The sequence below is a fragment of the Esox lucius genome, chromosome 17 (assembly GCF_011004845.1).
Source record: "Esox lucius isolate fEsoLuc1 chromosome 17, fEsoLuc1.pri, whole genome shotgun sequence".
NCBI lineage: Eukaryota > Metazoa > Chordata > Actinopteri > Esociformes > Esocidae > Esox > Esox lucius.
In genome coordinates this window covers 195,164-218,848 of record NC_047585.1, presented here as the reverse complement: position 1 = coordinate 218,848, position 23,685 = coordinate 195,164, and the positions used below count along the sequence as shown (strand labels likewise).

The following is a 23,685-nucleotide window of genomic DNA, read 5'->3' as shown; positions in this document are numbered from 1 at the left end:
TATCACTGAATACATTCTTCAATCAGTCACTGCTACAAAGCCCCCTCATGCCAATTACTCGATTCACTGAAAAGTCCTCTCCATGGTTCCAATTAGATGTACTTCCAAAGTCATCACAAATGGTCTGCTCCTTCAACGTCAGACAGTCAGTTATGAACCATTTCTTGGCAGGTCAGTGTAACAGAACGTAAAATTCAGATGTATATTCCAAGGTGTTGTCCTTCTTTCTCAAATGCAGACACAGCTCTTGTTGTCTTCATTCTAGCTGCTTTATCAGCCAGGCCAGAAGAATCTGTGTGTTCTCCCTTGTGAATGCCAAGATGACCACTTTTAGCTAAGGGCTCTATAGCTGCAGGTCGGGCCGGAAGTGATGGTAACTAGTACCAGAAAATGCACTTTTCTCTCAGTGACTTCAATTCACTGTGCCTAACCTTTAAACAACGAAGTCCTCCTGTAGTGTGTGTCGTCGACCCCAGGTTCCTCTCTCAGCTACCTGGACAGCAGATGAGATGTACCCGGTATGGACACAATCAGCGTGGCATGATGTCGTGCAGTTGGTCTTTCCGCGCCTCCGTAAATATTGTCCAGAACCGGAGCTTTCATTCACCTCCATCCTCTCGGTTGGAGGTTGCCTTCTCCATCACATGGCAGAATCATCAGGACTAGAATTAGTCCAGCTCACAGGAACCCGGCATCACTGTAGACGTGCGGCGCCTAGACGTGCAGCGCCACAGAGTAAACTCCACTCATAGCTATAGGACAGGACAGTCTGTGTGTGTGTGTGTATGTATGAGATCTGTCTTATCTCAACCCACCTCACAGTTGTCCTTTAAGTCAAACTCAGTCTCTCTCTGGGCTCCAACAAGTCCTCTATTGCCGAATCGCTTTCAAGTATCCTGTACCTGAAGTGTGAATTATCCTTGAGAAGATTAGTTGCAACTGCACAGTACACCATCACAAATATGTCCATTACATTAGCTTGTTGCATCTCGCTGATGCAGTAGAACCTCGTCTTTCTACTTCCCCTGTCCAAACAGACCAGAACAGCTGCAATCAGTAACAGTATTGTTAAAACATTAAAATTTCTGGTGCTTCTGTTTTGCCAGTGTAGCAAAATAACAATTCCACTCTTTTCTATAGTTGGTTTCACAACCAACACAAATAACAGAAGAACACAATTTCTCATTACTGTTTCAATTACTCATCAGTTAAGATACTTTAATGTAAGCAAACTATCACTCTCAAAGAGTAGTCCATGAATAATTCTCAGTTCAGCTATATAATTTACATCTGATTTTGTTGTATCGGAACGACAATCAAATTCACCATTGTTTCACATAAATGATCAAATACCTTATTGCAAATCAAAACATTCCACACCATCTTGAAGGTCAGCTAACATAACTGTTATTTAGCCTAATTTCTCTACAAGATGACTCAGTGTGAATGTCTCCAAGTCTCCTATAATCCTCGCGCATTAAAGACACTCTGTAATCCTGTCATAAATCATGACCCCCCCCCCTTTTCGCCCTATCCCAAGAGCTCAACCTGGAGTGGGGGATGGTCTATTAACCTAAGAACAGATCCAATCTCATAGGACAGAGTAGTGTTATCTTGAGGCCAGACAATAGTAAACAAACTTTTTGTCTCATCATTCACCTCAAAGAAACCTCTGTTAACCATTAACATTCCAATGATTGCCTACTAGGACAGAAATTAAATTAGAATTAGAATACCCAAATTTGATAATGTCCCCTGTAAGTTTGTTTCTCTTCTAAGAAAGTTCAAACATGTAAGGAATAACAAAATGTGCTCCCTGCACGTTTCTACCCACTTATTCCATAATGCATGAGATGAATATGGTTACTTCTTATCAAATATTAAACAAACTGAACAGTAACACTCCCATCAAATTAGTTATTTCTTAGCTAAACCATTTCAAAATGGTAAGATGTATTCCACTCAACCATAACTATGTTTGATTTTGTATAAAACAAACCCAATTAGACAAACACTGTAAAGGGATGTTGATTTTAACAGATGCCAATTTTCTGCTATAACTTTTGGAAACAGAAAAACTAAATTCTTCACATAACTCTTTAAATACCTATTTAAGTTCAACTCTTTATCACCATAGATAATCATTTCATACAATCCCCCCCTGCTTTCACGACAGAGTCAATGGAAAATTATTCCAAGTGAAAGCAGAACCATAACAGGACGGACATGAAAAGAAAATCGACAGTTGGGAGGAATCTAACAGTCAGTCAATAAAAGTCACAAACCGAACATCTAACAAAATCAAATGTGAAAATGAAAACATCCACAAAGAAAATCAAAAACCAACTGTGCCACACGGTCGCTCATGTGAAGGAAGCATATTGAAACAACTCCCAAATTAGCATATCAAAATTAGCCTTTCCACAGGCAACCGCCAAACCAAGGTGAAACAAAACAAGCATCATGACTCAATTTACCTCCTAAAGTCTAGGGAATTTTCTCAACTTAGATGCATGACCATGTTATTCAAAATAGCGGATCAGACAAAAATCATTACTGTCATGCAACGACAGCAAGATTGTTCTAGCAATAAACAATGTTAGATGACTTAAGGTCTCCACCCTCACAACAAATTGTCTCAAAATCATAAATGTCAACATTAAATCTATTGAGAGGAAAATGCATCTAGCTTTCACTGAATGTTTGATTATCCCAAAACGAAACATACTAATGTAGGGGAAATTACCACATGTGAGGACAGGCAGAAAACTCGAACATAACCATTAGTGCAAAGGCCAACCCAGGGGGTCTGCCCCCCTTCCTGTAGCCAATGAAAATTCCCACACAAAAACGTGACATGGTCTTCAGACTGCCTGGAGTAAAAGATGTCATGCCTACAACTTAGCCAATATCCTATATTAACTAAAAGTCCAGAGTCAATGCTCCACCCATCTAACATCGTTGCTGTAAGCAAAAAAAAATCTTACTAGTTAACACCAACCTCAGTAAACAAGATCAAATATTCTATCAAGGAATACTCAATGCAGCCAATCGGATCCCTCGTGCACAGGGAATACCAAAATGGAAACGCATGTACTTGGTCGACCATAACCATGTATCGACAATTCAATTATCCAAAAACTATTATATACAGGAGCAAACGGTACTCCATCTCGCAGTCTAATTACCATAGTCCAACATATTTTAGATCTTAACTGGGAAAATAAGAATGCGACAGAGGCTGTTTGGACATGGAACAAATATGCCGTTCTCTAACAATTAATTAAACACGGGAGCTATACCTAGTCACCCGTCAAAGAATCACTTTTACCATCTTCAAACCACGCTTTTTCAAAACCAACATCCTGACTTACTGTAACTTTCATCGAGCAACGCAAGTCGCCCACATCCATAAACCCGGGCCGAACCCGTTCCTACTCTATGAAATGCCTTATTCAAGAACTCATGGGAAACAGCTCTAGGCCCTGTTCTTTCTAAATCCCAAGAAGAATAATCAACAGGCTGCCCACTGCATGTAAAACAGGACGTTGAAATCATATAGCTGTCTGAACATACTAGCGTGATCCCTAACCGTGTCATCAATTTCCTAGCTAACAAATTAACTGGACAACAATTGAAAAACAGAAAGTAAAACTTAATACTCTACGTGTTCCCTAAATGCTTGTACATTCCCACACAGCAAAAGGACTCCGCGGTGGAACCGCTGCGGAGGTATTGCGGCTTTCGGAACGGACTCGCGAAGCGGAACTGTATCGGTGTCTGTTAGAGCTCAGTGACGGATCCGCAACGAAGGACTGTTCTTGCTGTAGGATAAAAATAGGATAAACTAAACCATAGTATTTCTATCACTAGGCCTAGTCTAGGTTACTCCAGCAATATAGACCTAATCTTAAATCTGCATTGCCTTGTATTTTTAACCTAACAATATTGTCAATAGGCCTAACAGAAAAGGTTCAAGTCAAGACATCAATTCACTGTACAAAAGTAATCACTACTTAATGGAAATATAAAATTGTCATTTACATTTATGGAAAGTTACAAGTTCTTTCTATTCCGTTTTTGTTAAGTAGCCTACGTTGGCTAAGCTGCTTTACATTCATTTTGTGGTCAAAACCTAATTTAGTGCTTTATAGGCCTAGGTCGGTGCAGACATAAAATATTTTATCCATTAGGCTAAAACTTCAATGAAATGCACAGCTAAAATATCAGAAAATTAATAACTGGTGAACGACAAGAAGTTCAATAAAAATATTGTTTATTGCTTATTTCTCCTATTACTCCGTTTGTGTGGCTTGAGGCGGGACACGTCTCCTCGTTGCCCGATCCGCTGCCAGGTTGAACCACCTGATTGCGTGCTTGGTGACCTCTGCGTCCGTGGCTGACCGTGTCACTGTGTTTTTCCTCACAGCACCTGTAATCAAACAGACAGATATGATTATGGTATGTGGCATCCAAAGCCAAGTATGCTTACACAATACAATATGAGATAGGTATTAAGGAGATTAAATAAAAAAAGAAACATGACTATAAATTATTATAAAGTTATAAACAGGGTTGCGGTGGTTAAAATAAGAGGTGGGTAAACTATGAATTTGTGATCAGGGTAAGGTTTGCCACACCTTTCGCTATCGGATGTTTAAAAAAGACATCCAAAATGTTCAAACAATATCAGTGGTATTAAATGGTTTTTGATCAGAGCACAATTGTATGTGGATAAATCAGTATTTTAAGTTTGGTAGGGTCCTACATAGATTCTATTTGGAGGTAAACTCTTAACAGATAGATAAACTCTATTTCTGACATTTGAGCGGTGGGTAAACTCCATTTACTTGCGTTTAGTCTCTATTACAGCCCTGGTTAACATTACGTCAGTTAGCAGATGCTTTTATCCAAAGCAACTTAACATTCAAGCTATATGTTGCAGCAGAGACCTTAGTGTTAGATTAACCATTCCAAAAGCAACACTAAATTAAAATACAACTCACATGGTCATTTACAAACCACACAACTGCATTCCATCAGTGTTTATTATTATTATGGAGAGCCAAGACAAATGTACGCGAGCGAAGCTATCACAACCACCAGGCAGCCAATACATTTGCGTGCATTTACTTCGATAACATGACAATCCACTGTGATTCCAACCCCCAAACTTCGACCGTAGTTGCGCTCTTACGCACAAATACAGGTATGCCACTGTATTAGCATCTCCACGAGGGAGATTGTCACTCACTGACAGAATCTAACCACTGGGAAAAGGCGGATCAGGACAGGCCTGTTCAGGGCTGTTCAATAGAACATTTGCAATAATCATGGACAATCAATAAACCTAAAGGCAAGATTCATATTAAGTAAGAAAACTCACCACGCTCTGTCGAGCTGGGCCATTTGACGGTTCCTTTAAAAACATTTCAAATGCCTCCACTGCCTCCAATTGTTCCAGGGGAAACTGGATATTGTCCGGCATCTCAACATCTGGCCCCGGGTTGCTGTTCAGCCTGCTGCTGAGGTAGTTCACCTTTGCCACAAGCTGGTCTTGTTGTTGTTTAATGGTCTCCAGCAGGCTAAGGATGTGGACCTCAGCCACTGTTGACACACAAGAAATATAGCTAAAATGTAGTGGATAAAATATATCACGTTTCAGTGTTTATCCTCATTACTCATAATACTAACCTTAGTTATTGACAATAGTTAATGACAAAAGTTATGAAAATATGTGATGGTTGTGGGATGTTTTTCCAAAATCTGTGGCACAGAATGCCCCTATGGATTTGTCAGTTAGTGCTCACCAGAGCAGGGAATGGTATCGGTCATTCCTCCCCCTCGCCATGTTGGTCTGTAGGCCAGGCTTGAAGAGGGCTCCTCTGTTCGCCTCATGTTGAGGGCCGGTGCGGGAGGTGGAGGGAGTTGAGGAGGGACTGCCATTCCTGGCCCATAGTGAGTTGGGTGGTGTGAGAGAGTGGGAATTATTTTTAATTAAATGGTAGTCATCTGTTAACCATGACTTATAATACACTTTGGGGCCTTCCAATTCACTAATATTTCAGAAATCAGTCCCTACCTTGAGTAACTCTCCTCATGTTAAATGCAGGTGCAGGGAGTTGAGGTGGTGAAGGGTGTTGGGGTCCGGCCCCATGGTCAGGTGCTAAGGGAGAGAAATTGCTATTAAATGGTTGTGATCTGTTAACCAATGGTATGCTGCGAGCTACAGGGCCAAACAATGGCAAACAAAAAATCTCTGGTCATGGGGAACATGAATTTGTATGTTTCAACATTTTGGTATGAACTACCTATTTCAACCCCATGAATGGATTGCCAGTGAAAAACAATTAATCTAGACGGGGCCCTTTTACCTAGACAGTTTCCTCCAGGTTGAGGAGTAGTGACTCTGCTGCATGGCACTCCGTGAGATGGTGGAGCTGGAGGAATGGATACAAGGAGAGGGGAATATATTTAGCACTAACAAGGTAAACCATATATATATTATTAATATTATGATTTTGTTATTTTGATGTTAAGAGATTATTCCTTACTCTGCCAGTGTAATTGGTTTGGGCTTGAGGCTCCAACTGAAACACCAGCCAAATTTTCTGGCTCTTCTTCACACTCATCAGAGTCCCCAAAACGATGGCTGTTAAGTAACCATATCATTTTGGTTATTGCAATCCCAAAATTGCCAAATATACATATAATACATATAGTATTTTTGAATGCTACAGGAAATAACCTTCCTATTACTGTAGAAACATAACAAAAACAAGACCGAACCGACTTACATTGGCTTCCTGAATCATTTCTCTGGCAGCTATCCCTCCTGCTCTGCCTCAGACTGTAGCTCAGAGGCGTTGCAGCCGGTCTGATATTGATTCATTAGCCTGATGGCGTCTTTGTAGTTGTCTAAAATGAAATATGTTAAAATGAACATGAGTTTCAAATTAGCTGTAGAGCTGCACAGAATATTATTATTGATGATGATAATTGTTAGTATCATTATTATTCTTTATTTAACCACGTTGGTCTCGTTGAGAACACAATATCTCTTACAAGAGAGACCTGGCCAAGAATAGCATCAACAGATATAAATTGAACATTTTAAAAATTGCAAGGCAAAGACAATTTCATGTGCATTTTCAGAAAATAAAAGGGTTTGTTATTCCAAGCATAAGGAGAAGCAACCATGAAATTATTTTGAAACAATAATTTTATGAATTGGCATACCACAAGTTCTGACGACCTTTACGTCATATCTTGGCCAGTTTGGCTCATGCTTCTCCTCGTTAGCAGCTGCCAGTTTCACACGTTCAGCTGGGCCAGTACACCATCATATCCAGGGGCGTTGGACTGGGGGGAAAAGGGGTACTAAGTATATAGGGCCCTAATGTGTAGAGGGGCCCTCAAAAAATGTTTGAATCTTGAATAAAGTGGGGTGGGGCCCTCAGAGACCGCCTATGTACAGGGCCCAGAATTTTGTGCTACATCCATGATCATATCACGTCATCATACCAGTCAACTGGCACAAAAGCAATGTCCTCGCTTGCCTGAAATTCAATTAGATGAAAAGGCATCCTTAATGTAGAAAGAAAGAAAAAGGGTATTTATTCATCATCAAAAAAGGAATAACATGGACTAAAGCATGCACAAGTATAGGCCTACAATGTATACAAATAAGCAAGTTAGATGGGCTGAAAGTTAACCTGAATGGTGCCCCAAGGTGGGAAGAAGTATAAGGAAGGAAAAAGTACTAGACTGTTTATTAGACCCCAAATGAAACAAGAAGCTAACGTTAGCTAACGCTGCGGTGACTGTCCCTCTGCCTCTGACTCCCCCGCTGCATGGAGTATTCCTCCGTATTAGCTAGCTAGCTAGCTAATTTTACTGTTTTAAAACTATTTTCTAGGTTAGTGGGGGAGCCTACCGCTCAAAACCAACATGAAAAACGTAGCTAGCTAGCTAGTAATGTTCACTCATTACTAGCCGCTCATTTTAAACGGTGTGTAAAATGAGCGGTGATGTTAAATCTCCATATGTACTGTGTATTTGCTGAATGGTTTCAAAGTAATGTTCGGTAGCTACCATTAGCAGAAAAGCCTGTACTTCTTGACGTTCAAACAGGCGCCAATACCCATTAGTTGTCTGAACCGACTTAAACAGTGATTAAAATGCCGAAGCTTGATTTTCATTATAAAGAGGATGGCAGATAGACACTACACATGAGACCAAACTTGACAAAATGCAAACTTAATGCACAGCTAGCTAGAAACTAAACATGCTAAAATTGTACCTGCTAGCTATCATAGCAGACAAGTGCTTCACTGACTGTAATATTGACCCCACTTCATTGACTGAAATACCAGTGCCAATTTATCAGTTATAGGTTTGCATCGCAAACGTGAACTCAAACATATAGCTATATATAGGCATTATCAATACTTGCGAAATGATGCAATCGCGCCTAGCAGCATGCTAGCTAGCAGCTACATGCTGCTAACATAGCATAAGCTACATATGGATAGCAGCGACACATTAAAACAGACCAAACCAGTCTTTATCACACTACCATAACATATTCTGCCGAAATGACTATCCCATTTTAAATCAAATGGGCTACAATATCATCATAATCTCTCAGCTAGCAATAGCATGTTGCACAAAAGTCCTAATATCAAACAACGTCATTACAATCATTATACATGATGAGCAAAAAAACACAAAGGCCTATGTTTGCTGTGAATGTCGCAATAAATCAATACACTTACTCAGATAGTTCAGCGCAACCGTGTCCCAGGAAGAAAATCTCCACTGATATGACTCTTGTCTCGCGTAGCAAGAGCACACCAAGAGGTTGTAGTTCAACCTTTACAGTAAAGGCGCGTCCACTTCTGCGGATCCGACACGGATCCAGTGTCGGACAGTAGAATTCACCGCGCTGCCCGGAGGCGGAGCGGATCCGACACGGGTCCAGTGTGGGACAGTAGAATTCACCACGCTGCCCGGAGGCGGAGCGGATCCTCTGGGCGGTGCCAAAACGAATGTGACAGTCACGCAGGTTTCGCGACTTGGATGCGGATCCGCGTAGGCGTCTACTGCTGTGTGGGTTAAGTGTAACAACATCAATATATGCTCACCGTAGAACGCACTCTGATCCGTCTCCTCTGACCGTCAGCACCCCTCCCCCAGGCGGTTCAGCGTTCCTGCGTGTTCCAGTCGGATCGCTCATGGCAAGGCCAAAGAGAAGCCGAAACTGTCTCTATGCTTGCGGGATCAATACGACCAAACAGCCGTTCTCTTGATTCCCACTGGTATCTTCCCAAATCCAATGTCCAAATGAATGTCTAGTGGTAGCTTCATAAATTTAAACATAGCGGTTAGCATAGTCTCTTCCTCAACCCAGGGTCTGTAGTTTTCATTGGTTTCAGTCACTGCAAACACTGGAGACTCCCCACTTTTGGACATTTTCTTGACCAGTGTATACACACTCAACAAGTGGAGCGAACACCACCACGGTCACAACAAAAAGGTCCAAATTGGGGCCATCTTGGCCTCAAGCGGGGTTGGCTTCGTCGAACGTACGTCTCCAACGATGCAGTGTCACTGGGCTTGATGGGACCGATGAGTCCCAGCGATCGAGCGGAAACACCGCGGGAGGGTGAGGGCGGTCAGAGGGGACGATCCTTCTAACCTGAGCCAAAAGGACTACAACACATAGATCAATACACTCCACACAAACTTTCCCAAAGTTTCCATCAGTCACCACGTTCTACATTCCGTAGCCTACGCCTTCCAAACAACCTTATAGTATACCTTCTGTAACTTCCAGACGACAACTCGGCCACAATTCACCAACCAGCCAAACAGGCCGCGCATCCGTCACCGAATGAAAACGCCAGTCGCTGGAAAACCTAATGTCCAAACACCATAAACCTCAGGCAATCAAGTAATGAAATTATCTATCAATGGCATACTGCTGCACTCACCCATGATCCCTAGTTACCCAGTAAATATAATGTAAAAAGGGCCAACCTTACTGTAGAACGAAAGAGACAATCCCTCAAAAGGCCCAGCCTTTGCTACAGATTTAGAAAGGTCCAACTTTCACTGCAAGTCTAAAGACATTTTACCGATAAGGTCTAACCTCAACTGCAGATTTTAACCCTCGCGCTCCAACCGCAACTGTACTGTTAACAGTTTCCTTTTAAGCGCTGACTGTAATGTGCACGTACCTCCATAGTTCGAAATTCATGATCAGGCACGAGTCACAGCTCCAGTCAGGCACTCTTTCTCAAACACTCAAAGGATAGGCCTCTTTTGGGGGATACTAGAGCTCCAGAGACTTCTCTCTGGCCGTGCACGGTAAACCTGTAGTGGAAAAAGACTCGAACCGAGCAGGATTAGGATCCCAGACGAGCACCCCAAATTGTGATGATAATTTTATCGATCAGAATTCTTTAAGAAGGAAGTACAGAGATGAAATACTCTTGGCACAAATTAACAGTTTATTTATTATTTGCAAATAAGAGAGACGCGTCAAACGCTTACCAACATTATCGTCCGAGGAGTCTCTAACTCAATATAGCTCATTCAACAAAAAGAGGTGTGGTAAGTTGTTGCCCATCTGTCTTGTGTAACATTAACCCAAAGGGCGGGCTGTCCCCCCACCTCATCCTTCTCAACTCCTGAGGAGATGTCTGGATAATCAACAGAGACACTAAAGGTTATACAGATTTACGAGTAACCATCTAATCCACTGGTGCCGGTCAAGGATGCTGGTCAAGGATGTCCCCCTAGGACAAATACCAGATCCCTCTCTGCATTTTTAACTAGTAACTCATTCATTCTCACATCCAAACAATGGGACTCAGTCCTTTAAACAGTAAGAATGCATCAGGTTTCAAAATTTCAGTGAAGCTGTGGAACCCTTTTGTAATTGTTAGTTTTTATTATTATTATTATTATTACTATTAAAGCACCGAAGCCAATTAAATTCAAGCTAACCCTGAACCTCACCCCATCCCCGATCCTCACCAGAACCCGGATCCTGAACCTAATCAAATCAAAATCAAATCAAATTTATTTATAAAGCCCTTTTTACAACAGCAGTTGTCACAAAGTGCTTTACAGAAACACCCGGCCTTAAACCCCAAGGAGCAAACAACAGTAGTGTTGCATTTCAGTGGCTAGGAAAAACTCCCTAAGAAGGTTGAATTTTAGGAAGAAACCTAGAGAGGACCCAGGCTCAGAGGGGTGACCAGTCTGCTCCTGGCTGTGCCGGGTGAGATATTAAGAGTCCAATTGGAATAATAAATACATTTCTCTGGGCTAATCCAGAGTCTATTTGATTTTAGACTAGGTCAGAAGTATGACCAGGTGGACAAGGACAGGGACAGCAACGGGGCCCCCAAACCAGGTAATCCGCAGGTGTGGATCAGGACCTCATCTCCTCCTAAAATTTAAAACTGGAAGACACTGAGAAAAGTTAGTAGTGCATTCCTCATATCCCCCAGCACAATAATATAGCAGCGTAACACCTTGGAACTAAGATGGGGGGGTCCGGTGACATTGTGGCACTACCTGGGGGAGGCCCCGGACAGGGCCCAACAGGCAGGAAATCAATCCACTCACACTGCCAGGCATCAACCAAAGGGACACCCACCAACCGCAACCCCCCTGAATGAGGGCAGAGTATTGCTAGCAGCGTACAGCCCAATTGCACAAGTGCGCAACAGAGAGTCAACAACAAGCCAGTGACTCTTCCCCCGAAAGGCATTGGAGGGAGGGCATCCCAGTGGCGATGAGAGCCCACCTGCCAAGACAGCAAGGGTGGACAGTATCAAGCCTACTGGTCACTTTCACGCCCCCGGGCCAGGCTACACCTAATTATAAACCGTGCTGTAGAGATTAGTTTTTAGTAGACACTGAGTTTGCATTTCTAACCTTAATTGGCAGATCATTCCACAGGAGTGGAGCTCTATGAGAAAAGGCCCTGCTGCCAGCTGTTTGTTTAGAAATTCTAGGTACAACTAAAAGGCCTGCATCTTGCGATCTAAGGTTACGTGTAGGTATGTATGGCTGGATCATTTCAGCAAGGTAAGTAGGAGCAAGTCCATGTATTGATTTATAGATTAACAGTAAAACCTTAAAATCAGCCCTAACCCTAACAGGCAGCCTATATTGTGAGAACAATAATGGGCCCAGAACCGAGCCTTGAGGAACACCAAAGCATACCTTTGACTTGTCAGAGGGTATGCCATCCACACTAACGAACTGATATCTTTCAGATAAATAAGATTTAAACCAGGCTAGAACATATATGGGTTTCCAGTCTCTCTAAGAGAAGGGAGTGATCAATAGTGTCAAAAGCAGCTCTAAGATCAAGAAGCAACAGGATGGATGCGGAACCTTTGTCTGAGGCCATAAGAAGGTAATTTGTTACCTTCATGAGTGCAGTCTCAGTACTATGATGGGATCTGAAATCAGACTGGAGTATTTCATAAATGTTATTTGTTAATTAATTTTATTAATCATAACCTCGCACAGTAACATACAGATTTTTGGCTCCCACCACCCGCCTCCTACACCCTGTTCTCAAAAGCACTACATTTTCTCTTACAATGAGTACATGGTTTGGTCCCTTCTGTTTCTCTCCCCCTCCCCCACACACATACATACATAATACATAGAGGTTCTATATTATAGGGACCAGATGGGATAGCCAATTGCAGTAAGCCAGTGCAATTAAGGGTTCATAACCAAACCAAACATAGATACTCTTAAACCTAACCTAGCCAGTGCCACTGCTCTAGCCCTCAAGACCTTAAGAAACAACTTATCTATCATGAACTCAGTACTAAGGAACTACTCATTGTCTTTTTAAATTAGAAAGGGATAAATTAAATTAGAATTATTCTGCCTACTGCTGTTTTTAACTTGTGTCTCCCTCATTTTTTATCTTAGGTTGTTAGGGGTCCAATAGGTGAAGCTGCAGAACCCTATTGTAATTATTATTATTTTTTTATTAGGGGTCCAAGCAGCGAATCTGCGGAACCTTATTGGAATTGTTAGATTTTTCTCCCGTCGTTTTTCAGTGTTCACCTAAGTGCTGGCTACATTTTTTTAAAATGTTTATGCTGTTAGAGTGCTATGCCAACCTAATGCACAGCAATGTTTGTGTCCATAGGCCCATGCCTCTGGCGCCACCATTGGGTCAAAGTTCTGATTTTCCAGTGCTCATAACTCAGGCTTTGATTGCCCTAGAGCACTGTTTCCCAATCCTGGTCCTGGGGACCCAAAGGGGTGCTGTTTTTGTTTTTGCCCTAGCACTCACACACCTGATTCAAATGTTGTCCAATTTTGGTGAGCTCGTGCAAATTGTTGCCTCTTTTTCCTATTTGTAGTGGAGATTAGTGGTACCCGGTGGGGTCTTCTGCTGTTGTAGCCCATCCACCTCAAGGTTGTGCGTGTTGTGGCTTCACAAATGCTTTGCTGCATACCTCGGTTGTAACGAGTGGTTATTTCAGTCTTCTTTGTAAACCTTAGAAATGGTTGTGCGTGAAAATCCCAGTAACTGAGTAGATTGTGAAATACTCAGACCAGCCCGTCTGGCACCAACAACCATGCCACGCTCAAAATTGCTTAAAAACTCACTGCCCTTAGAGTATAAAACCATGCATTCTGTAATGTAAGCATTTCATTTTTAATAAAAGTAGTGATACTATTTTGACTGTATTCCACCACACACGCACACACACACGTGCACACACACGCACTCGCACATGCGTGCACACACACCCACATACACACACACACACACAAACACACGTGCGCACACGTATAAACACAGTATGAAAGACATGGAAGAGTTAAAGACAGTGGATTAAAAAATATGTACTCAAAATAAGAGCACCTAGCTGCAACACAGTCAAAATGATCAACAAATCAACCTTTTTTTTTTTTTTAAATGCCCGAGGGGTGCACAAGGGTCAAACAAAATACTTGCTGAAAAGCGTTTCAGAATGTCGCTATTCTTGCTATAATTGCGCCCTAATCCTCTCTCTAAATGCAACATTTAGCAGTGCCACCATCACAACAGGTGCATCACACCCAGTCAGTATTTTTCACAGTGGGGAGAACAAGTATTTCATACACTGCCGATTTTGCACGTTTTCCTACTTACAAAGCATGTAGAGGTCTGTCATTTTTATCATAGGTACACTTCAACTGTGAGGGACGGAATCTAAATGCAGAAAATCAAATAATTAATTTGCATTTTATTGCATGACATAAGTATTTGATCACCTACCAACCAGTAAGAATTCCAGCTCTCCACAGACCTGTTAGTTTTTCTTTAAGAAGCCCTCCTGTTCTCCACTCATTATCTGTATTAACTGCACCTTTTTGAACTCATTACCTGTATAAAAGACACCTGTCCACACACTCAAACAGACTCCAAGCTCTCCACAATGGCCAAGACCAGAGAGCTGTGTAAGGACCGCAGGGATAAAATTGTAGACCTGCACAAGGCTGGGATGAGCTACAGGACAATAGGGAAGCAGCTTGGTGAGAAGGCAACAACTGTTGGCGCAATTATTAGAAAATGGAAAAGTTCAAGATGACGGTCAATATCCCTCGGTCTGGGGCTCCATGCAAGAGGGATAAGCCCAGAACTACAGAGCAGAACCTGGTTAATGACCTGAAGAGAGCTGGGACCACAGTCTCAAAGAAAACCATTAGTAATACATTATGCCGTGATGGATTAAAATCCTGCAGCGCACGCAAGGTCTCCCTGCTCCAGGCCCGTCTGAAGTTTGCCAATGACCATCTGGATGATCCAGAGGAGGAATGGGAGAAGATCATGTGGTCTGAGGAGACAAAAATAGAGCAAATACTTATGTCATGCAAAAAAAAAAAAAAAAAAAACTTAAAAATCATAATGTGATTTTCTGGATTTTTGTTTTAGATTCCATCACAGTTGAAGAGTACCTATGATAAAAATTACAGACTTCTACATGCTTTGTAAGTGGGAAACCTGCAAAATCGGCAGTGTATCAAATACTTGTTCTCCCCACTGTAATTGCTAATACATCTTAATGTTAAATGCCATTAAATGTCGTATCGCTGTGTAGCGGATTGCCATTATTATTGTATTACTGTGTAGCCTATTGAGCTCACTTGCTCATCTCACTCACCATTCGTGGGTATTACATATGAAGGTAAAACAGCCACATCGATTTTATTTGTTGTAATAATGATTGCACTCTTGTAAATAAGTATTTGCAAACTGGGAATTACATTTTTAATTGTGAAAAACAGAGGCGTCGCCAGGATCACAATACATTCGGCTATAGCCCCGGACACCCAGGCTTAACGATGCCAATGGTAAATTTATTTTGCAAACTTGTAAAAATATTCACATTATTGTAACTAAATTGATATTTGGAATCATGCAACACTCTAATAACACTTGCCAATGTAAAAAAAAAGAGTTTTGTCAGAATTTTGCTAGAACTGTGACAAAAATATTTGTATTTGTATATCACAGTCTGCAGTAATACATTTCACAGCGTTTGCAAACGGGGATCGCTTTCTCTGACCAATGAACTTAATGCATCCTGAACGCAACACATATTCACCTTCTAACAAAGAACAGGGCTAAGCACAGTCGGCTTCTCGTAGCCTAGGCCTACCTCCGTTTTTATGGGATAACAAACCTTTTAGATGATTTTTCCACTTAGTTAAATCAATGCACAAAGTTCTACTGGAGTCTAAATAGTTAAATTACTCATGTAAATCTAGCAACTAGCAAGGAACTTCCATGGCTACTACTATCTTGCCTTTGAAATGGATATGTATTTACCACGGGAATAATAGAAATTCACTTTGCATGATTAATATTTTGGATTATACTAGTTTGGGCGTTTACATGCCAATTTAACATGCTTCACATCATAACATGAACTGCCACCTTAACGTGGTGGAGGGGTTTGAGTACCCGAGTGACCCTAGGAGCTATGTTGTCTGGGGCTATATGCCCCTGGTAGGGTCTCCCAAGGCAAACAGGTCCTGGGCGACGGGTCAGACTAAGAGCGGTTTAAAAACCCTTTAATGATGGAAACATTTTGAGGACCGTGACTTTGCCCGGTATGGCGCAGCCGGGGCCCCACCCTGGAGCCAGGCCCGGGGTTGGGGCTCGTATGCGAGCGCCTGGTTCAGCCCGAAGGAGCGACCTGGGGCCACCTTCCCGTGGGCTCACCACCTGCAGGAGGGACCATAAGGGGTCAGTGCGTAGAGGATCGGGCGGCACTCGAAGGCGGGGGCCTCGACAACCTGATCTCTGGACATGGAAACTAGTTCTAGGGACGTGGAACATCACCTCGCTGGCGGGGAAGGAGCCTGAGATCATGCGTGAAGTTAATAGGTTCCGACTAGAGATAGTCGGGATCACCTCTAGGCACGGCTTGGGTTCTGGAACCACACTCCTTGAGAGAGGATAGACTCTTCACCACTCTGGAGTAGCCCATGGTGAGAGGTGGCGGGCTGGTGTGGGTTTGCTTATAGCCCCCCAGCTCTGCCGCCATGTGTTGGAGTTTACCCCGGTGAACGAGAGGGTCGTTTCCCTGCGCCTACAGGTCGGGGATAGGTCTCTCACTGTTGTTTGTGCCTACGGGCCAAACGGCAGTGCAGAGTACCCGACCTTCTTGTAGTCTCTGGGAGGGGTGCTGGAAAGTGCTCCGACTGGGGACTCCATCAATCTACTGGGGGACATCAACGCCCACGTGTGGCCGATTCTTATTCCCTTTTGTATAAATTGTTGCACCAATGGCCATAACAAATTCCTTGTTTGTTGTGAAACTTACTTGGCAATAAAACTCTTTCTGATTCTGATGCGAAGGCAGTGAGGTACCCCAAATGAACAGAACGTAACGCTAAGGCATCAAATGTTGCATGGTTTCTCTAATAAATGGTCAAATTTTTATGTGGCATATCCTGTCTGAATGTCTCGTTTCTGGCCAGCAAATTGTTTTAGACAAACAAGTCAGACAGAAAATAAAAAGAATGTGCTGCTCTCCATTCAATAAAATGTTTCAATCTGGCCCTTCAACCAAAAGGTTTGCCAGCCTCTGTGTTAGAGGATTACACAGTTGCAGGTAATCTACCTGGTTTATAAATTATGTTATTATAGTTACCCTGGTACATATCTTCTGCTATGCAAGTCATTTGTGACTGGTAGGGTGGGCTATTTGCATGAGGATAGCAGTCATTAGGGAGTTTGCTCAGCCGTGTCCTAGATTTAATGGAGCCAAATGTTAATGAGCTGTGATTGATGATGGCTCTTCTGTTCTTTTTTCTTCTCTTTAGGACCGATGGTTCTGGCGACTGCGAAACAACAAGGTGCAGGAGGGCTACCCGATGCAGATTGAGCAGTTCTGGAAAGGTCTCCCACCTCGTATTGATGCTGCCTATGAGCGTTCGGATGGCAAATTTGTGTTCTTTAAAGGTATTTATTTTCCTTTTCAAATGTGACATAGTACTTTATTCACTGCTCTGTGATTGGTTTAGCTATGTCATGTGATATAGCCCCCATGCACTGCTCTGTGATAGTTTGATGGGTTTAGTTTTGTCATGTTCACTTTAGGTTAACAAATCTGTATTACAGAGACAAACCAACAATGAAATCCATATCTTCCACATTGTCATTGGCTGCATTTGCCAGCATGGGACATAAAGTAGATTAAGCACTTTAATAAAGAATCACATTTATTGTTAAAGGGATTTTTCTTGCTGGACCTGCTTTTTATTGTTACAGGCCTGATTAATAGAATCTAAGCCCATCAATGAAAGTCCCATCTTTTGCGGCAATCGCTGAAATTGGGCTTGTCTCCTCAAACTGTCATATCATCACTGAATCAATGAAATAGTTTCTTCCCAATTTGGCTGAGTCTCTTCTGGTATCTCAAGTTTCAGCAAAGTTGACATATTAATAGCTTCCAGAGCTTTCAGCTTCTTTGACAGAGAGAAAGGATCCCTGTGCTCTGAAATTAGGTTTTAAGAACTCCATTTGCTTCGGCCCCATCACAATATTGCCTGGTGTATCTAAACTTTCAGAGAAGCCTCAGATAAAACAAGCACGGCTGGTTCCATTTGGTAATTAGTGGTGCTCTGCTGCACTGAGTAATGAGTAGCATTGCAAGACATTACAGCTCCGGACAAAATTGAGACCATAGCACCTTTTTCTTTCCTTTCCAAAAAAGTTGAAAAGGAAAGTTTTGAGTGAGGAACAGAAGTGTTCAATTTGCAGTGGTCTCTTAATTTGAACCCTTCTGTTCCTCACTCAAAACCTTCATTTTCAACTTTTTTGAAAAGGAAAGAAAAAGGTGCAGTGGTCTCTTAATTTTGTCCGGAGCTGTATTTAGAATATAGCAAAATGTTCTCTTCACCAAAATGGATAGAATAGCAAGAAGTAAGCTGTAATACTACATACACTACTGTTCAAAATTTGGGGTCACTTAGAGGTCCTTATTTTCTGTCTTAAGTGGAAAATATGCCTGGGAGGAAACTCTGATGTTTAAATGAAAAATATATGTAATTCTTCTGCAGTTTTGCACATATGTTTGCATACTCTGGTAGAAATTTGGAAATGTTGGCAGTGATTTTGAAAACATGACTGATCATGCAAAAAAACTGTCTTTTATTTAAGGAGAGTGATCATATGAAGTGTCATGGTGCGGTGAGCAGCAGCGCCACCGTGCCATATTTTCACAAGTTCCCATATTCTCACGAACACATCCCGGACTGTCACGTGTTTCCAATCTTCCACACCAGGTCCCAATCTAGCTAATTTGTATGTGTATGTATGTTTCCCCTCTGCTCCCCACATTGTGGCTCATTGTGCTTGTCATGTTTGGATGTTGTGTGTTGCCGTTTATTGTAAATACTTGTACCATTTCTTATAGTCGTTTTTGCTGCTTTAGTCAGCCCTTTGCCTTTGTGTGTTTTGTGCTCGGTGTTTGTTTATTTCTTATAAATTAAAGACTCAACACCGACTACACCTGCCTGCACCTGGTTCCTTGCTCTTGCAACACTGCACTACACCACCTGTTGTGACAGAATGAGCCACCTAAACTGGAACCAGCAGGCTATGACGGAGGAGGACCACCTGTGGAATCGCCGCCTCCTCTCATGCATGCTCGGCACGTTCCTCTACCGAGACATGGAGCGGGAAGCTCCCTTTACCGTGGAGCGTGTCGAGCGTGTACTCGCGGAGGCGTGCAGACAACGGGCCATCACCAGCGCGAAGGAGCTGCTGGCCCGGTACCCATTCCGTCTGCGGAGGGACATCTTCCCTTCGTCTGGGAAAGCACAGAAGAGGGCGAGGTGCCCAACGCTCGGCCCGAGGTCCCCCCAGGAAAATTTTAGGGGGGGGCTGAGTGGGTGCCCGAGGGAAGCCCCGACGGTGCCCCCTCTATGTCCGGGGCCTCCTCGACCCCGTGCAGGCTGGCCAGGCTGTAGGCTGGCAATTAGGCGCACACCGCTCCCTGCTCCGCGGCCTTCCGCCGCCCCTGTCCCTGCGCCACGGCGCCGATTGCCCCCTACTGCATTGGAGCAGCAGCCAGCGCCTCCTACCTGCCAGCAGCGGCAGTCAGCGCCCCCTGCTGCATTGGAGCAGCAGCCAGCGCCTTCTACCTGCCAGCAGCGGCAGTCAGCGCCCCCTGCTGCATTGGAGCAGCAGCCAGCGCCTCCTTCCTGCCATCGGCAGCAGCCAGCACCGCCTGAGGCCAAGGAGGAGTGGCCTGCACCGCCTGAGGCCGAGGAGGAGTGGCCTGCACCGCCTGAGGCCGAGGAGGAGTGGCCTGCACCGCCTGAGGCCGAGGAGGAGTGGCCTGCACCGCCTGAGGCCGAGGAGGAGTGGCCTGCACCGCCTGAGGCCGAGGAGGAGTGGCCTGCACCGCCTGAGGCCGAGGAGGAGTGGCCTGCACCGCCTGAGGCCGAGGAGGAGTGGCCTGCACCGCCTGAGGCCGAGGAGGAGTGGCCTGCACCGCCTGAGGCCGAGGAGGAGTGGCCTGCACCGCCTGAGGCCGAGGAGGAGTGGCCTGCACCGCCTGAGGCCGAGGAGGAGTGGCCTGCACCGCCTGAGGCCGAGGAGGAGTGGCCTGCACCGCCTGAGGCCGAGGAGGAGTGGCCTGCACCGCCTGAGGCCGAGGAGGAGTGGCCTGCACCGCCTGAGCTTGCCGGGGTTTGGCCGCCACCGCCCTCTCCTTTCCCGGCCCCTCCGGCGCCCTCTCCTGTCCCGGCAGCCCCGGCCCCTCCGTCGGCTCTTCCGGCTACCGACCCACCGTCGGCTCTTCCGGCTACCGACCCACCGTCGGCTCTTCCGGCTACCGACCCACCGTCGGCTCTTCCGGCTACCGACCCACCGTCGGCTCTTCCGGCTACCGACCCACCGTCGGCTCTTCCGGCTACCGACCCACCGTCGGCTCTTCCGGCTACCGACCCTCCTTAGGCTCTTCCGGCTACCGACCCTCCTTAGGCTCTTCCGGCTACCGACCCTCCTTAGGCTCTTCCGGCTACCGACCCTCCTTAGGCTCTTCCGGCTACCGACCCTCCTTAGGCTCTTCCGGCTACCGACCCTCCTTAGGCTCTCCCGGCCTCGGACCCTCCTTAGGCTCTCCCGGCCTCGGACCCTCCTTAGGCTCTCCCGGCCTCGGACCCTCCTTCGGCTCTCCCGGCCTCGGACCCTCCTTCGGCTCTCCCGGCCTCGGACCCTCCTTCGGCTCTCCCGGCCTCGGACCCTCCTTCGGCTCTCCCGGCCTCGGACCCTCCGCCGGCTCTCCCGGCCTCGGACCCTCCGCCGGCTACCGACCCTCCGTCGGCTCTCCCGGCCCCTGACCCTCCGCCGGCTACCGACCCTCCGTCGGCTCTCCCGGCCCCTGACCCTCCGCCGGCTCCTGATCTTCCGCCGGTTCTGCCTCCCTGGCCTGTCCCGACGGCTCCGCCACCCTGGTTAGTCTCGGCTGTTCCACCCCCTCGGTGGGTTTGTGCCGATCGGGGTACTGCGCTGCCCCGCCCCCCCTCCCTTGGGCTGGGGTTCGTCTTGGCCCGTCCGGTGGCCGGGCCTTTGGGGGGGGGGGGGGGTACTGTCAGCGCCACCGTGCCATATTTTCACAAGTTCCCATATTCTCACGAACACATCCCGGACTGTCACGTGTTTCCAATCTTCCACACCAGGTCCCAATCTAGCTAATTTGTATGTGTATGTATGTTTCCCCTCTGCTCCCCACATTGTGGCTCATTGTGCTTGTCATGTTTGGATGTTGTGTGTTGCCGTTTATTGTAAGTACTTGTACCATTTCTTATAGTCGTTTTTGCTGCTTTAGTCAGCCCTTTGCTTTTGTGTGTTTTGTGCTCTGTGTTTGTTTATTTCTTATAAATTAAAGACTCAACACCGACTACACCTGCCTGCACCTGGTTCCTTGCTCTTGCAACACTGCACTACACCACCTCTTGTGACATGAAGCCATTTATTATCACATAGTTGTTTGGCTCCTTTTTAAATCATAATGATTACAGAAAGCACCCAAATGGTCCTGATCAAAAGTTTACATACCCTTGAATGTTTGGCCTTGTAACAGACACACAAGGTGACCCAGACATGTTAAAATTGCAATTAAAGGTGAATTTCCTACACCTGTGGCTTTTTAAATTGCAATTAGTGTCTGTGTATAAACAGTGGAGAAGGAGAACTGACCTTACTCCCCCGGCACAATAATATAGCAGTGCAGAACCTTGGGGCTGAGATAGGGGGTACAGTGACGCTGTGGCCCTATCTAGGAGAGGGCCTGGACAGGGCCCAGTAGGCAGGAAGTCAATCCACTCACACCGCTCCCTGCTCCGCGGCCTTCCGCCGCCCCTGTCCCTGCGCCACGGCGCCGATTGCCCCCTACTGCATTGGAGCAGCAGCCAGCGCCTCCTACCTGCCAGCAGCGGCAGTCAGCGCCCCCTGCTGCATTGGAGCAGCAGCCAGCGCCTTCTACCTGCCAGCAGCGGCAGTCAGCGCCCCCTGCTGCATTGGAGCAGCAGCCAGCGCCTCCTTCCTGCCATCGGCAGCAGCCAGCACCGCCTGAGGCCAAGGAGGAGTGGCCTGCACCGCCTGAGGCCGAGGAGGAGTGGCCTGCACCGCCTGAGGCCGAGGAGGAGTGGCCTGCACCGCCTGAGGCCGAGGAGGAGTGGCCTGCACCGCCTGAGGCCGAGGAGGAGTGGCCTGCACCGCCTGAGGCCGAGGAGGAGTGGCCTGCACCGCCTGAGGCCGAGGAGGAGTGGCCTGCACCGCCTGAGGCCGAGGAGGAGTGGCCTGCACCGCCTGAGGCCGAGGAGGAGTGGCCTGCACCGCCTGAGGCCGAGGAGGAGTGGCCTGCACCGCCTGAGGCCGAGGAGGAGTGGCCTGCCCCGCCTGAGGCCGAGGAGGAGTGGCCTGCACCGCCTGAGGCCGAGGAGGAGTGGCCTGCACCGCCTGAGGCCGAGGAGGAGTGGCCTGCACCGCCTGAGGCCGAGGAGGAGTGGCCTGCACCGCCTGAGCTTGCCGGGGTTTGGCCGCCACCGCCCTCTCCTTTCCCGGCCCCTCCGGCGCCCTCTCCTGTCCCGGCAGCCCCGGCCCCTCCGTCGGCTCTTCCGGCTACCGACCCACCGTCGGCTCTTCCGGCTACCGACCCACCGTCGGCTCTTCCGGCTACCGACCCACCGTCGGCTCTTCCGGCTACCGACCCACCGTCGGCTCTTCCGGCTACCGACCCACCGTCGGCTCTTCCGGCTACCGACCCACCGTCGGCTCTTCCGGCTACCGACCCTCCTTAGGCTCTTCCGGCTACCGACCCTCCTTAGGCTCTTCCGGCTACCGACCCTCCTTAGGCTCTTCCGGCTACCGACCCTCCTTAGGCTCTTCCGGCTACCGACCCTCCTTAGGCTCTTCCGGCTACCGACCCTCCTTAGGCTCTCCCGGCCTCGGACCCTCCTTAGGCTCTCCCGGCCTCGGACCCTCCTTAGGCTCTCCCGGCCTCGGACCCTCCTTCGGCTCTCCCGGCCTCGGACCCTCCTTCGGCTCTCCCGGCCTCGGACCCTCCTTCGGCTCTCCCGGCCTCGGACCCTCCTTCGGCTCTCCCGGCCTCGGACCCTCCGCCGGCTCTCCCGGCCTCGGACCCTCCGCCGGCTCTCCCGGCCTCGGACCCTCCGCCGGCTCTCCCGGCCTCGGACCCTCCGCCGGCTCTCCCGGCCTCGGACCCTCCGCCGGCTACCGACCCTCCGTCGGCTCTCCCGGCCCCTGACCCTCCGCCGGCTACCGACCCTCCGTCGGCTCTCCCGGCCCCTGACCCTCCGCCGGCTCCTGATCTTCCGCCGGTTCTGCCTCCCTGGCCTGTCCCGACGGCTCCGCCACCCTGGTTAGTCTCGGCTGTTCCACCCCCTCGGTGGGTTTGTGCCGATCGGGGTACTGCGCTGCCCCGCCCCCCCTCCCTTGGGCTGGGGTTCGTCTTGGCCCGTCCGGTGGCCGGGCCTTTGGGGGGGGGGGGGGGTACTGTCAGCGCCACCGTGCCATATTTTCACAAGTTCCCATATTCTCACGAACACATCCCGGACTGTCACGTGTTTCCAATCTTCCACACCAGGTCCCAATCTAGCTAA

At 46.8% G+C, this 23,685-nt stretch overlaps 1 protein-coding gene across 2 annotated transcripts in view; it reads left to right on the top strand.

Moving 5' to 3' along the window:
* Positions 1-23,685, top strand: part of mmp24 (matrix metallopeptidase 24) — a 160,815-nt gene that overhangs the window by 124,681 nt on the left and 12,449 nt on the right. For both annotated transcript variants that reach the window (XM_013132481.4, XM_029114249.2), the window contains one exon: positions 17,374-17,512. In XM_013132481.4, the coding sequence (XP_012987935.2) occupies positions 17,374-17,512 (139 nt within the window). The remainder of the gene's footprint in view (positions 1-17,373; positions 17,513-23,685) is intronic.